General features: G+C 41.5%; 1 protein-coding gene across 2 annotated transcripts in view; it reads left to right on the top strand.

Annotated features, from left to right (window-relative positions):
- TCERG1L (transcription elongation regulator 1 like) overlaps positions 1-15,701 on the top strand; it is a 78,770-nt gene extending 63,069 nt beyond the window's left edge. The window contains exons 9-13 of one of the 2 annotated variants that reach the window (XM_030488509.1): positions 913-979; positions 4,819-4,954; positions 8,040-8,129; positions 11,499-11,617; positions 14,306-15,701. In XM_030488509.1, coding sequence (XP_030344369.1) covers positions 913-979; positions 4,819-4,954; positions 8,040-8,129; positions 11,499-11,617; positions 14,306-14,462 — 569 coding nt within the window. In that variant the 3' untranslated portion in view covers positions 14,463-15,701. Of the gene's footprint in view, positions 1-909; positions 980-4,818; positions 4,955-8,039; positions 8,130-11,498; positions 11,618-14,305 lie in introns of both variants that reach the window. The other variant, XM_030488508.1, reaches the window with a different exon arrangement.
- The last annotated feature ends 720 nt before the right edge of the window (positions 15,702-16,421 follow it).

Below are 16,421 nucleotides of genomic sequence, written 5' to 3'. Positions count from 1 at the left end.
TAAGTTCAATTTAAGCTTTATTTTTGATTTATTTTTTCATAATTTCCTCCATAGCAAGACGTGTTTTCATTACCAGGCTAATACAGAAAGGCTGAGGTTTAGTGTTTCTGATATGCCCAAGCTAACCACGTACAGCTTGATTATTATGTTTCTCAACTGATTCATGGTGAACTACTGGCGTCCCCAACACAAACCAAGCACTGGGTGGATGTGGCTTCTGGTGGTCTGTCTGTTTGATTTGTGATGAAAACTGCAGTTTGTATACCTGAAGAAAAAGTATTTCCAGAAATAAATATCTGTTCCATAGGCTTCACATTTATTATATGACAGTGCAACCTCAGAGTCCTCCAAGGGCGATTGTCCAGGCCAAGCCAGGAGCGTAACATTGCCTTGGAGTTATCTGTGACATAAGGAGCATGGAGGTTGTTGCTGTCTCCGTAACCTTGCTACACTGGTGGTGGGATTCCAGAATAGCAGCATTATATTTGCTTATAAGAAAGAGGAATGAGCTGAGGAGGGAAGTTCTGGTATAAGATGCTGCTATTGAATCCTTCAGGTTGCAAGGACTGAAATAATTTTGCAGAAATGCCTTTGTAGTTGCATTTTTAAGGGAAGGGAAGAGGGAGGATCAGGTGAAACCATAACAAGATTTAAACCAGTCATGTCACAAATGAAAAATGAGGAGCTTTTCAGAATGGAAATGGTCGGGTTTATTGCTATCACTTTCATTTGGATGAAGGCAATTGTGAGGATCTGATGAAAGATGTGTTATTTTTAAAGCACTCTGTGGAGAGGGAAGAATAGCAAATACCTCAACAGCAGCCAAAGGCAGGGAAGGAAAGGTTAATTTGAGGAGTCTGTATTCCCATTTATCTAGTTCAAATCTAATAACTATTTATTTCTTTTTAGCAGACAAATGTGTTAGTTCTTGCCCAGGGGATGAAACTGATGATCTTAGCATCAAAACTAAGAGAAATAAGTAAGTTCTAAAGTTTACTTATCTATATGTAATGTTGGGAAGCTAATATCTGGTACAAATAAATGTAAAGAGAAATACAGTTCTACTCTTATGTGTGGATAACTACTTATGAAAGTCACTCTTAAGGTAGCCAGTCTTCATCAAACCCCATGATTCTCTATAATCTCTGTTTCCCATGAAATCCATCGATTTTTGTCTAACTCATGCTTATTTTGAAATGGTTAAAAGATTATAAAGATATATGTGGTTATTTCAAAAACATTGGATAAAAGCTTTGTCTTCATTGAAGTGAAACAGATGATTGTTTTCCACTGATGTCAGGGTTTCTAGGCTGCCGGCTCAGAAATATCCGGAGGTATTTCTGTTATTGTGCTTTCATTTGACCTTTATTTCCATGTGCATTTCAAATTCTGATGAAGGAACAGGCAAAAAACTCATGTGCCAAATAAGCAACTGCCTCACCCTTTGCCAGAACAGCAAGAAAAGGAAGAAAACAGTTTGTGTTTTAAGGAGTACCTTAGAGACATTTCATTCCAGTTAACCAAACTACAGCTAGCATTGGCTGCTATGGTTAAGATACTGGTTTGGGCCATTAAAAAATAAACCTGTAAAATAACTGCATAGATAGTGTGTTACATTTTGAGGGCATTGTGATGAGTGAGCACAACAAATGTCTTGTGTTTTCCAAGTGAATATATTGAAGATATTTCTATTTTCTTATTGCTGTTCTTATCTTGATACATTGAGTGGTTCCTCTGACCTCGTGAAGACTTTCTGTGGTTTTGTGTTGTTATGAGGGAAGGATCAGATATTCCCAGATGGAATGCTCAGGCTATTTAAGCATTTAATGCTTGGTATAAGAGAGACTACTTATACTATATATATACTAAATATGTACTTTTCCTATTTACATAGTGTTTAGTATTCATAAACAGTATAAAAGTTTATATTTAGTATAAAATACTTAAGAATACATCTTCTAATGTCAGTGGGTGTGATAGTAATGGGCCAGCATTATGACCTGTGTGTAGAGGTGGATATTTTCCATGTGCTATTAAGGAGATTCTCTTTTAGTGACTGGCTGAGAAAATGTGAAAACATCTTTCCATTAATGTGCCTAAGTAGATTTCTAAAACTTGAGAAACTTGTTCATAGAACTCCACAAAAATGTAGATTATTGTATCAAAGGTGCCTTTTTCACTGGCCATTTGTGAGTAAGGAGTGTTATCTCATCTTCAGTGGGTTTCCATGACTTATTTCCTTGGAAGACTAACTTTGGGTTGTTTAGTCTCTTATTTTCTTTATACTCAAAGGAACATTATCAAAATTAAGAGCCCCAAATATGGACCATCCTTTTAGATATTTGCAGAATTTATCTTGTATTTACTTGCAGAAATACATGTCCATATACATATCTTTTCCCCAAAGCAAATAGGCAAATGCAGCTCAAGCTGGGCAGTCTCAGCCCACTGCAGAGATGCTGCATGACTCTCCTGCCTTAATGCACTGTAGCATCATTCTTGTGGTATATATTTATAGATACATATATATACATATATAAGCATAAATCATACAGCAATCAAGCTACAAGCACAATCACATCAGAAATGCAGCAGGATGGTGGCCAGCACCTTGGATTGCCAGCAACATTTACTGGGCACAGGCAGCAGAACAGCACTGCAAAGCAACCCTCAGTTGTGACTGTATGCTAACAGAAGTTGAATAGCATGTGATAATGAATTTATATCACCTGCTGTTTATGCTATCTTTTGTCTTTATATTATGTTATATTTATGTGTGGAATAACAAATAATACAACCTTTATTGTACTTGAGATTTGTGGCAAGATATTCATTGAGAGGATATTTAAAGCTCTGAGAACCTTATCATAAGTTCATAGAATCACAGAATCCTATAACGGTTTGGGATGGAAGGGACCTTAAATCTCACCCAATTACAACCCCCTGCCATGGGCAGGGACACCTTCCACTAGACCAGGGAGTGGAAATAAAGTTTTACTTTACAAAGAGTAAAACAATCTTCGGAGAAACTTAGGTCTTCTGGGGTTTCTTCACAGTGACAGCAGGGCTGCGGATGTCTCTGTCTCCCTGCTCTCAGCAGGTCCAGGGGGTTGAGCATCTTTAAGGCTGGAGCCCCGCAGCCTCCCTGGGCAGCCTGCCCCAGTGCCCATCGGCCTCACAGTAAAAAAGCTTTTTCTTATGCTTAGATAGATTTCCCTGTTTGTGCCCATTGCCTCTTCTTTTGGGTACCACAGTTACATAAAAACACCTCACTGCCCTATCCATGTTAAGATTTCCAGGCTTCCAAGATTGTGCTAGTAGGCTGCCCATGTGTGTCTATCTGAGAGAGGACTCACACAGTTGTTTGTGCAGATTATTGTATTATATCCTAAAGAAAATTCTTTATTGTATTTTATTCTCTATTGTGTTGTATTCCTTATTGTCATTTTTGCCACAAGAAAAAAAGTCAGTGTGATTTGCAGCATAGTTTTCAATTGCATAAGGAGGACTGAAGGAAAGAGGGGCTCTTCTGGTGCTTGGCTGGTGGAGCAGGATGCTGTATTTCTCCCAGTTTGGGCTTGAAAAAGCACTTTATGTCTACTAGAGATTGGATTGGGCCTTTCATGGATCATGTCACAGACTAAAATTTGCTGTTACAATATAAAAGTCACTGTCAATCTGTGAAGAAAACCAATTTGGTATCTCTCAAATCACTAGTAATACAGCATCATTTTAGGATAAATGTGAGTGTAAATGTAATTATTTGCAGAAGGAAGATAACCCACCAGAGCTCACATTCCAGACTAATTAATTCATTTGCTTGGAAACAAAATAATGTTTTCCTGTTGAAATTTCAAACTAACTATTATTCTGTAGTGGTGAAAATTGCTTCAGTAGAAAATGCAGTCATGCCAGTAGGAGGCTAGAAATGAAATCACCTGATTTCCATTATCCTCACTTGAACTTAGTGAAGACTCCAGATCTTTCCAGAAAGAGCCTTAATTTGTATGGAATTCATTCATAGTATCCCAGACTGGTTTGTGTTGGAAGAGACCTTAAAGCTGATCCAGTTCCAACCCCCTGCCACGGGCAGGGACACCTTCCACTAGAGCAGGTTGCTCCAAGCCCTGTCCAACCTGGCATCGCTGAACACTGCCAGCGATGGGGCACAGCAATGCTATGCACATGCCTTTATCCAGGGGGTTCTTGCAGGCAGGCAGACTCAGGCAATACATAGTATTTTGTCAGAAACACCTATTTATCCTAATCAGATGCAATCTTGGAAAAGGCCTGTCAGGATAAATACGGACAAAGGGCAGATTCTTCACTGATGCTTTATTGGCAGGTTTGTGCATTGCTGGATTTCTTCCCTTAGGTGCAAGCTCGTGGCATGCATGGGAACATAAAATAAAGATTAGTGTTGACTTTCAAGTTTTGGGGCACAAAAACAGAGGAAGGGAAAATAAACCAAGATGAGTCTCTTGAGTCACTGCTTTCAAGTCTCCACTCCTTGACGAATTTCATATGAAGCTGTAACGTTTCTGTAGCTTGAAATAGATCCTAGCATTGTGGTGCTGAGTTCCTCTGTGATCACACCAATGGAGCATCCTTCCATATAATGAGCTGTCGGAGGTCCCTTGGCAGGGCCCGGGAGCCCCATGGTTTAATAACAAAGTGCAGGGCTGGGTAACTTCTCAGCTGTCAACCTCTGCTTGTGAGCAAAGGAGTCCCACATCCTGGAGGGATTTCTTGGGAGGGTTGAAAGTCCCCTCCCCAGCTGGCAATTACTGAACTATTGTCTATCTTACCTTGTTAAAGAACAGAAGATTCCCAAGCTGCTGACCAGGGAAAGGCTGAAACAGAAGAGAAAAATGAGGAGACATCAGCACCTCAGGTCACGCCTCCCCTAGAAGAGCGCATCACTCATTTCCGAGACATGCTTCTGGAGAGAGGGGTAAGAAACATGCTTGCTTTCTCTGACATACTCCATTTATTAAGATAAAGCAGCATCTAGGACCACTACAGGAATCGTTTCATAACTATGGCTTAGCAGTCAAATGAAGAATTATTGAGGGTTTTTCTGTGTTAACCATGCTGGGTTTGTGATACTCTACTGTGGCTGTTCTTCCAATGCCATCCAGTCAAATGTCGTCATTTGGAACTGAGAGCCCTTTGCAGGTGCAGTTCCAGGTAAATTCCTGTAGACAGACCCAAAGATAACCAGACGTGGTAGCTTTTCCCATACAGACCAGTGGCTCAGCAGGGCATGGGGACCACAGTCACACAGCAGCCCTGGGGTCCCACATGAACCTCAGAAACTATGAACAAAGAACAAGAGATATGTTGTGTACATCACTTGAAAGACAGCGTCAGGCTCAGGAATGGTCCTATCAAGCTCTTTGCTGTGTTTACCATGGGAGAGGTTTTGTCACCACAAACTCTTATGATCCCAAATTCACTTACTGGCCATCGAGAACCATAGAATCCCAGACTGGTTTGTGTTGGAAGGGACCTTAAAGCTCATCCAGTTCCAACCCCCTGCCATGGGCAGGGACACCTTCCACTAGAGCAGGTTGCTCCAAGCCCCTGTGTCCAACCTGGCCTTGAACACTCCCAGAGAACTGATCATTTTGAGCCTGAATGGAGTAGTAAGCACAGCAGGTTCAGGTCCTAATCCTGCCAATGTAAATGGGTGTGTAGTGGAGCAGTGCGCAGACTTTTTACCTCCTTCCAACTCTCTGCAAATACATATTGTATAGAAGTTCATGTAATTTCTACAAAGAATAAATATCCAAGGTGTCTGTTGTTAGGCAGCAAAGCCTGTGATATTTATCACTAGTAATCAGCAGGCTTTAAAGGTAGATAATTAGTGCTCCAGAAGCTCAACAGTAAATTTTCTCCACGCCAGACCTGCTTTATTAACACATTTTGTTATTTATGCTTAAAAAATGCAGAAGTGCCATAAATGAATACTGGTTAAAGACATCTGCTGGCATCGTTTAAGTCAGGGGACAGTAAGTCAAAATTGAAAGCATTAGGGATGTTCTATAATAGGATTCCTCAAGTGTTTCCAGTGTGAGTCAGACTTGCTTATAAAAACAAGAAAATCAGGAAATTTACTGCTTGGTTTTGCTACTGTTTAAGATGCAGAGATAATAGCTTACTTTCTGTTTGCCCTGTGCGCTTTTTAAAGGTCCAGAGAAGCCACTGGTTAGCACCAGCTGCTTGGAATTGCTTGACATAAAATGAGGCTATCAGTGTTATTTTAAACTGGTTATTTAATGAACATCTCTTGCCATTTTCTCGTGATGTTGTTATTTCTCAAGAAGTTCCTTGGTGACATTACAAAGAGCTTGAACTGAGTGGGAAGATCTTCAGCGTGGTTCTGAATCTTACATCAGTTATAGCAACAGAAGAGTATTTCGTGTGACATTTTATGAGATTTTTGGTGTAGCTCCAAGACAATGGCACTATAAAGTCTGTGGCAAGTTTTCCTATGGAAAAAATGGAATCTCTGATATCCTCCTGGAATTTCATTCCATGATTTTATGATTCTCTGAATTCTTACATGATAAATTAGCCCAAGCTTAACTAGCTTTGAGCTCTAACTGGCGTTTGTTCTGGGAACAAAGCTGATGTGCAGGTGTATAAAAGATAGATACCCTAAAGAAAAGGATTCCTGCTTGATCCTTCTGAAGGGGGGAAGTTCGTCAGTGTGGTTCTGAATCCAAGAAGCTTTCTAAGAGGAAACCCCAAACCTCAGGACTTGGCCACCCATGTGGGCATGGAGAGTGATCCATAAACCCACTTTGCTTCATCAGGTCTTTCCTGCTAGAGCATTAAATTTCCATGCTCTATTTTAATTATACTTCACATACTTAATTTTTTCAGTGAATTTATTCTTCTTTGTAATTAGACGAGTGATTAGAATATTTTACGTTACTCCAGAGTTTTCTGTAACAAACTAATTAACAGTCATGTTGTACAAAGCACAGACACCAGGCTGGGGATCTCAGTCCTACACTCCGAGACTCTTGTGTTGTAGAAGTCTTTGGCACAGGGGACTGAGCATGAAAGGGACCTGCTCGGGTCCACAGTGGTCCTTACAGCCCATACATCCTAAAGCGGTTTAGGAGAACGTGGAAAAGGCTCTGTAGGAGTGTGATATTCTCATTCCATGTGTCTGCAGGAATGTGAGCCATGCAGGGGGCTTGGGTGGACTCCCAGGGTCCTGCTCTGGAGAGCTGGGTTCATTGGGAAAGGGGAGAAGCCTCGAAATGGAGGAGATGTGACAGCCGTGCTGCTGGAGGGAAGCGGCACATTTCCCATAAAACCTGGTATTTGAATCACAGAATCACAGAATCCTGGAATGGCTTGTGTGGGAAGGGACCTTAAAGCTCACCCAGTCCCAACCCCCTGCCACGGGCAGGGACACCTTCCACTAGAGCAGGTTGCTCCAAGCCCCTGTGTCCAACCTGGCCTTGAACACTGCCAGGGATGGGGCAGCCACAGCTTCTCTGGGCACCCTGTGCCAGCGCCTCAGCACCCTCACAGGGAAAAGCTTTTGCCTCAGAGTTCTTCATCTCAATCTCCTCTTTTCTAGTATCTTGAAGATGCTCACACCTAGTTGCTCAGTGTGTGCATGCACTGACAGCTCATTTGGGTTATAATTTCAGTTGTGGAGAGGAGGGGAGTTAAAGCTGAGATAATTGCTTAACTGGAAATTGATGCTTCTGTTGTACAAAGGGGATAATAAAATGGCATTTTCCTTTCTGCTACGGATTGTTTCCATCAAAAATGTGGAGTCACCCTCTCCCAGCTACTCCCTGAGATGTCCTAGAGCAAGTCAATAATGATGGTGTGGTGGCGACCAGAGCATTGCCAGAAACAGATTAAAATTCAACTTCCAACTGCTCTGAAGCATCCTTTAGGGGGTTTATTAGCTTTCTGAACTACTCTTTTGCTTCACCTTGGAACATTTTCTTCTTTCACATCCTGATTAAAATTCCTTAATGCAACCGTGTTTGTGTATTTCACAGGTTTCAGCTTTTTCTACGTGGGAAAAAGAGTTGCACAAAATAGTGTTTGATCCGCGCTACCTTCTGCTAAATTCAGAGGAACGTAAGCAGGTGAGTGTTGCCTCCAGCACAGCTCCTGATTGGTGACAAATGTCTCCCAAATGAAACGTAATAAAAGAGGAATTATCTTGGCAGGATGAAGGGAATTGCATAAAATTAAAATGTCTTTTTGAGTTCTTCAGTGAGACTCATAACTTAGTCTTTGCTCATAGGGAAGTGCTGTCTCTTTAGGAAAGCAAGTAGTAATGAGTGAGTTTGCACATAGAGATGAGCCACGGGCTCTTGGATCGTAGGACCAACAACTACTGAGGCTGGGAAACTGGGCTGTAGAAAGGGAAGTGGCCATAAAACAGTGTTTCCACTCTGAATTATTTAAATACTGTAGAGAGACTACTTCATTTTTATTACTTAGAATATTTTCTGGGAGTTTGCTGTTATTTACTGCTGTATCTTGCAATAACTAAGCTTGCTAGAGAGAAATGGAGGACATCATTGATGCTGTGTCGGTGTCTGAGAGGGTTTAGCTTTCCTGGCAGGTTGCAAAGGGAAGTAGGCTCCTTGCTGCCTTGGTTATTTGGGCATTAATCATCACTGGGGATCTAAAACGACCCGAGGGCTGCAGATTAGTCTAAAAAATTTAGGGGAGATGCAAGGATGTTGCAGAGAAGGTGAACGCTTCTATTCCGTGAGTATTTCTCTTCCTTACAGTCTTTTGTTATCCTGGAGAGGGAAGAATTTTGAATATGGAATTGTCCATCTTTTAAATCAACACAATGAAAAATGTTCTTATTCCTATTCCATTGCGCTGGGGGCTGTGTTGTCTCATGATTCACCAGAGAGCTTCCTGTGGGGATTTACCGAGGCACTGGGCACATACATCTTCATTTCTTTCCTGAGTATTTTCTTTCCTAAGAAAAAAAAGTGAAATAAAATAATAAGGAAATACGGGAATGAAAATGTAAGAGAAACTGCTAGAATGGAGAATACTGCTAGAATGGAAAATGCTGCTAGGCAAGAGAACAAGCAGGGAGTTTTGTACTGATTTCAGGGAATCAGCAAGGACAAAACCTAGACCTTGCTGAGTCAATCAAGATTTATGACTTCTTTCTTTTTATCAGCCTTGGAGATGGTATAATAAAAATACATCATGAATACACATAGTGTGCTTGAAACACTGCTGAGGGGGACCTCGTTTTTGGGGTGGGCTTTATACTCAAGGAAAGGGCTATGGAGAGGAAGTCATTGGCAATCCTGGAGGTAGAAACCTGCCACCAGGTAGAGGCTGGCTCAGAGCTAAGGTGGAAGAGGGTGATCGTTGGTTGCTCTTCTGCCAAACAGGGCTAAAAAAGCAGTGTGGGGGAGCACGTGTCAGCTGTGTAATATATTGTAGGTGCTAAGCTCCAAGTTAAGATTTCCAGATGTTCATTATGAGTAGTGCCGTTTAATTAGACCCCATTTTCCTCCAAGAAGTAGTTTAAGGATAAAGACTCTGGCAGAGTAGATGCCTAATTTAATGAAAGTATTTCTTGAAGCGCAACTCCAATTAGTAGAAGACATTATTTAGGTTTATGGAAACATTTACCTTCACGGCTGCTGGTATGTGGCCTGAAGAGCGAGTGCCTGAGAACTCTCTAAATTATGCAGATTAATTGATATTGGAGAGTGTTGGAGGTGAAAAGTGGCTCACAATGGAAGTGAGGAAGGAAGGAATGAAGAAGGGAAGAGGAAGGAAAGGGAAGGAAGGGAGGAAAGTGGGGAAGGAGGGAGGGAGGGATAGGGGAAGGGAGGAAGGAAAGAAGGGAGGGAAAGACGAAGGGAAAAGGAAAGAAAGGAAAGGGAAAGGCAAGGGGAAAAGCAAGGAAAGGGGAAGGGAAAGGAAAAAGGAAAGGAGAAAGAAAAGGAAAGGGGAAAGAAAAGGAAAGGGAAAAAGGAAGAAAGGCAAGAGAAAATGAAAGGAAAGGAGAAAGGAAAGGAGAGGGGAAAGGAGAATGAGCATGGCTGGCTGTACTGCAGTTTCCTTCTTTCCATGGTAAGGTAGGAAAGGGCAGGGAAAGTGTTTTGACTGTGATCTGCAAGTGTCCTCTTGACTTGAACTTGTGTTGAGGTGGGTTTGACATCCAGGAGTGGAAGCTCTGCTCTCAGTGGGTGTCCTCACACGGCCTGAGGGATGTAACGATCCATTATTGTACACCTGTGCACTCACCAGTGGTTTCCAAGAGGTTATTAGCAGTTGAAAGATGCTCCTATGTATAAGCAAGGAACAGTGAAGGGTAAAGGAGCAACTGTAGTAAAATAATGAGCTATCTGCTAATTTTGATTTATTACCTTTATGATAACTTCACTCATAGCAGAAGGGCCAAGCAATAGTGTCACCTACTCTGTTTGTTCCATTTTTGTGTCTCCCCTTACACTCAACTTACACAATTACATTCAGTATTATAAATTTAGATTTCCTGGGGTTTTCATAGTACTAATTTCATGGCCACTTTCAATGTTTACTTTTCCAGTGCTATTTCTTCCCTTTTCCACGTACCATGCTACCAGTACCAGTTGTAAGTTGGCTACTTTAGCTTTCATGACATGTAGATTCACACCTGTACATCCTCATGGCTGATGAGGAAGCAACTGGGGTAGTAACTGTAGTAATCACGTTTAACGTATGTGATTTGTGATGAGAAGGGTGGTGAGTATGGAAAGCTAATAGCGCTTTGAGGCTTTTATTCAGCAACTTAGTGTGCCACTTCTCAGAGTGTGAAACCAGCAGGGCCTGATTTTTGGTATTAAAATGTCATTAAAGCAGTTGGCAGAATTTTGTGCCATAGTGAACTCCTTAGTTCCTTTTCCAGACATCAAAAATCTCAATGCTGAGGTCCTGCTGCATATTTAGCTGCCAAATACTGTTAGAGGAAGGTCATCGACCATTGCAAACACGTTAAAGCTTTCAGGTGTATGTGTACAGAGAATCATGCGTAAGCTCGTGGGGTTTGACACTGATTTGAAAGGTCTTCAGGCTATTTTGGGGGTAAACTACAGAATATTGATGTTTAGACTTATAGACATTTTCAGGAATTCCAGCAAGTTGCACAATCCAAAGTAAATAATGGCAGTCAGCTGTACAGATGCACAAAAATAAGGCTATAGGCATGAAAACGTGAACAAGACACTGAAGTCAGGAAACCGTGATTTATGTTGCTCTCTATGTTTGGATGAAGATGCCATCTATCCACATTGTACCTTTTCCTATCTACTTGTTTTGTGGGAACACGCAGTTGGTGCTGCATGAAGCGGGTTCAGCTGCACGTTGAGTCAGTGAGAGCGGATAAGAACTGCAGGTCTGGAGATTGACAGCCCTTTGATGAAGTATAAATACCAAAAGGCTTTGTTAATAAACACTGTATCTTGTTTCCCTTTCTTGGAAAGATATTTGAACAGTTTGTCAAGACCAGGATCAGAGAAGAGTACAAAGAGAAGAAAAACAAGTTATTGTTAGCCAAAGAAGAGTTTAAAAAGCTCCTTGAAGAATCCAAGGTATCACCAAGGTATGGCATTGCCTTATGAAGAGTTGTTGAGATAAGTTTTCTCATTTAGCCTGTGCTTATCAGCCCCAGAAAGCCATAACACTGAGCAGACTTCATATCCAGCTTGTACGTCGTTCCAGTGTTGGGTTGACATTTCTTCCCTAATATTTTACGATATTTTGTTATACTATTGGGAGAGGGAACATTCTATCCGTCTTTATTCCTTTTTCTCCCTCTTATTCACAGTATGTAGTATTTTGCATAACATTTTTATTTGATCTGCATATGTATGCTATAATTATAGAACACACACATATCAATTATATAAAATCAATACATATTAAACCTCATTTACATTAGGCATACAGGTGTAACTAGTGAAAACCCAGTTAGATTTGCCGTTTGATGGAGGACAAATATAATTCAGCGAAGTTAATATTAATGGCACATCACTAAATTAAAATAAAGCGTGCAGTGAAATAATCTATTTTTCTACATTACTTTTTAAGTAATGGACCCCAAACTGCACCATCGAGAATGCAGGGCTGAGGATGCTGCTTTCTCATTTGTAAATGATATGGAAATAAAGGTTTATATGTTAGAAATCCAATTAAATTGTTGGAACTGAGAAATTAGTTTTCTCTGCTCAAATATGCAGGTAATTGTACAGCACTACCTGCCCAGACACGTGGATTCAAACAGCACATCGGGCTGTGTGGAAGTCGTAATTATAACAGGCTTTTTACAACAAAACTGAGAATATTCTGGGCTAATGTACAGCTGAACACTGGTACCAGCAATGTGCTGGCCTCAAGGACAGAGAACATTTTACCTGTTAATGTTCCTGTTGAGCTGACTGCGAGACCACAGCAGCAAAGAAACTCATGTACCAGCAGCAGTCTCTGGCTTGATTTTGATATGCAATGAGATAAATAAATCAAAAATGTTCCCAATAAGAAGAAAACAGGCCTTTTCCCAAGTGACTCTTACAAATCTGCACAGTATTCAGAGCTCTGATTTAGCCAAGAATAAGAATTGCACAGTCTATGGGGCAGAGCACAGGGACTGAGCAAGGTCATTGATAGGAAAAGCAGGCAGCAGCATGGTGCAGAGGTGTCCCAGCACAGCATCCCTGGCAGTGGCTGTGTGACCAGCCAGAGCACCAAGCAGCTGGGCTTGGCATTGCCAAGAGAAAACCCATCAGCCCGGAGCATCTCCAGTGTCCCTGTGTTTTTCCCTGGTTTGACAGGGATCATAGAACCACAGATTCCCAGACTGGTTTGGGTTGGAAGGGACCTTAAAACTCATCCAGTTCCAACCCCCTGCCACGGGCAGGGACACCTTCCACTAGAGCAGGTTGCTCCAAGCCCCTGTGTCCAACCTGGCCTTGAACACTGCCAGGGATGGGGCAGCCACAGCTTCTCTGGGCACCCTGTGCCAGCACCTCAGCACCCTCACAGGGAAGAACTTCTGCCTAAGAGCTCATCTCAATCTCCCATCTGGCAGGTTAAAACCATTCTCCCTTGTCCTATACATATAAATATATAAATATATAAAAATATATGAAGTCCAGGCATTTAAATAAAAACCCTTGGTGGTGGTCTGTGAATTATGATGCCAGTTCATTATAGTGCCCACTATGCTGCTCTCAGACCGGGACCTATGGACCTTTGCTGGGGTTAGCAGAAGCATCTGAGCAAAGACACCAGTGAATGTTTCTGTTCTCAGATACCATGTTTGCAGTGGAAAATGCTGGACCTGATGACGAAATCCTCCTGCAAAGCTCCCTCTGGGTTTTAATTACATTGTGCCCATCACTCGGAGCTACAATTAATTTTTTGCTATTTTTAGGAAAGATGGAACTAGTGGGTGTTTCATCAGGTGTGGTGCAGTCAAAGTGCATTTGTTTGCAATTAGCCACAGACCTGGTTTTCTGCTCTATTGTAAGCTAATTATTGAAATACTGGCCAGAAGTACAGGCAGGCATGGATTAAAGCTGCAGTAACCTGGGGTACAGCGAATACTGTGTTAGTGATTCAAAAATGTCCTGTCAACTATCACTTAGATTTTTTTAGATCAGAAAGTGGAACTTAACTGTTGCAGGCTGATCCATGAGTGCAAAGCCTGGGCAGTTCTGGCATTGTCTTGCCTCCTTCGTCCCAGGTTTACCATTATGTTTCTGTCAAATATCAGAGTATCCAGAAGGAGTCTTAATTTGTATGGAATTCATTCACAGACTCATAGAATGGTTTAGGTTGGAAGGGACCTTAAAGCTCATCCAGCTCCAACCCCCTGCCACAGGCAGGGACACCTTCCACTAGAGCAGGTTGCTCCAAGCCCCTGTGTCCAACCTGGCCTTGAATACTGCCAGGGATGGGGCAGCCACAGCTTCTCTGGGCACCCTGTGCCAGCGCCTCAGCACCCTCACAGGGAAGAGCTTCTGCGTAAGATCCAGTCTAATCTCTTCCAGTTTAAAACCTCCTAAATTAATTTTTTTAAAGCCTCTCTAACTTCTGAGGCTTTTAAAACAGCTATTTTTAAAACTTATTTCTGTTAATTAACAAAACATCAGGCAAATTGAGTTAGGGCAGGTCCCCCAGAACATCCTTGGGTTTAGTGTCTGTATGAAAAGTTAAGTGAGATCCAGGTCAAAGAGTCTGAGAGTGGATTGGCCAAGTGACAGCTTTAAAATGTGTCTCTCTTCTGCAGAACAACGTTCAAAGAATTTGCAGAGAAATACGGAAGAGACCAACGGTTCCGGCTTGTGCAGAAGAAGAAGGACCAGGAGCACTTTTTCAATCAGTTCATACTTATTCTTAAAAAGAGGGACAAAGAAAACAGGATAAGGCTGCGGAAAATGAGATAAAAACTCTTGTAACTGGCAATAAAGACACAGGTCCAGGCTGTGACTGCAGTAAGGAACTCATGTGAAGGCTAAAGCATTCAGGGTTAAGCTTGGGACAGCTTGATGAAGAAGAGGAGATCCCTGAGGAAACCTTCCTCTAAGCGGAGTTTGTTGGACATATATTGAATTTGGGAAGGCTGTTCTGCAGGAATCTGAAGGATATTTTGTTCTCAAAGAATTAATGTTTCATATTGAAGCTCTCTTTTGTACAACATCCAGAGTTTGATGCATTTCTAATTGCCATGATATGTCAATCCCTTAATTGTTTTAATTATGCAAATTACTTGTAATATACACAAATTATGAATCCAATGCAGATTTATAATTAAGCAGAAGCAGATGCCATCCATAACTATCTCAAGATATTTCCATCATTTAGGGGAATTAGCTAAAGCAATCTTTTGGCAACTTTACGCATTACCCTAAAGTGTTTGGAGGCACGGTGGTATGCAGGAATCCATTACCCAGTGTTCATACATCTCTGTCCAGTTCTCTGAATAGTAGTAATAAGATATTAATTGTTAATCTTAGTGAAGAGTGTGGAAATCTTGGCATATGTTCCATGAAAACTCTAAGTTTCAGAACTAGCTTTCAACTTACCGTGGATGGTGCTTTTGGGCACACGGGTGGTAGCAACACTTCACTGTCAGCAGTCTGAAAAGAAGTTAATTTGTAAAACCATCACAGTATGAGTTATGTTGCTGTATGTGAAAAGTCTGCATGAGATTTTTCTCATCATATTTGTATACATAAATATTTAACTTTTTTAATTAATAAATATTTTAAGCCAATTTTCAGGGGGGTTTAAGTTTCTGAACTGTTGGAAATGTTGGGTGAAATAGCGCAGGTCTGATGGGTTTTACTCCAGAGAGAGAAAATCAGGCAGAGTTCCCACCACTCGTGATTTGTGTGCAAATTCCACTACTATCAATTGGAGTTTGGAGCATATTGAAAGCAAAATAGTTCTTCTGGCTGTGAAGGTAGGACACCATGGCTAGAGTAAATCAGCACGGCAGTAAATCCCTTCCTTTATGCTGCATGAAAGACACACTCTTTTCTGTCTGTGGTCATAATTTTCTCAGTTGACCTGATTTTTAAGTTATTACTCAAAAGATTTATAGATTTCTATTTTCTAAGTTGTTGATATTTTCTCCAGCTGATGGCAATTTTTCTTTAGCTGTAAACTGGATATTTTTTATAATCAAGGAAATAAAGGGTGTTTTCTAATGCTTTGGAAAAATGAACTCAGAATAATTCAAAGAAGAGTATTTAATGTAAGATATGTATAATCATAGAATCATAGAATGGTTTGGGTTGGAAAGGACCTGCAATGAGCAGGAACATCTTCATCTAGATCAGGTTGCCCAGAACCACATCGAGTCTGTCCTTGAATGTCTCCAGGGATGCCACATATAGAATCATGGTTAGAGTTGGAAGGGACCTTAAAGCTCATCCAGCTCCAGCCCCCTGCCACGGGCAGGGACACCTTCCACTAGAGCAGGTTGCGCCAAGCCCCAGTGTCCAACCTGGCCTTGAACACTGCCAGGGATGGGGCAGCCACAGCTTCTCTGGGAAAAGTCTGTGCCAGCGCCTCAGCACCCTCACAGGGAAGAGCTTCTGCCTTATATCTAACCTGAACTTCCCCTATTTAAGTTTGAACCCATCACCCCTTGCCCTATCACACCAGTATATACCACCTCTCTGGGCAACCTGTTCCAGTATGAAGTATGTAGAGTTTCAAACTTCTACATGAAAAAAAGAAATCATTTATTTCTGTGACAGCAAGATCTGACTGAAGCTGCTGGTGGTGTGAGTGAGGAAACGTGTTGCTATGTCGGCATTATCAGGTTTAACAGATGCTGCCCATTTTTCTCACCTCTACAAGTGAGGGTGATGCTTCGGGACCGAGCAAGCTGGAGT

The sequence above is a fragment of the Strigops habroptila genome, chromosome 5 (genome assembly GCF_004027225.2).
Source record: "Strigops habroptila isolate Jane chromosome 5, bStrHab1.2.pri, whole genome shotgun sequence".
NCBI classification, from domain to species: Eukaryota; Metazoa; Chordata; class Aves; order Psittaciformes; family Psittacidae; genus Strigops; species Strigops habroptila.
Note: the sequence above shows the minus strand (reverse complement) of the source record. Positions and strands in the feature narration are given on the sequence as shown.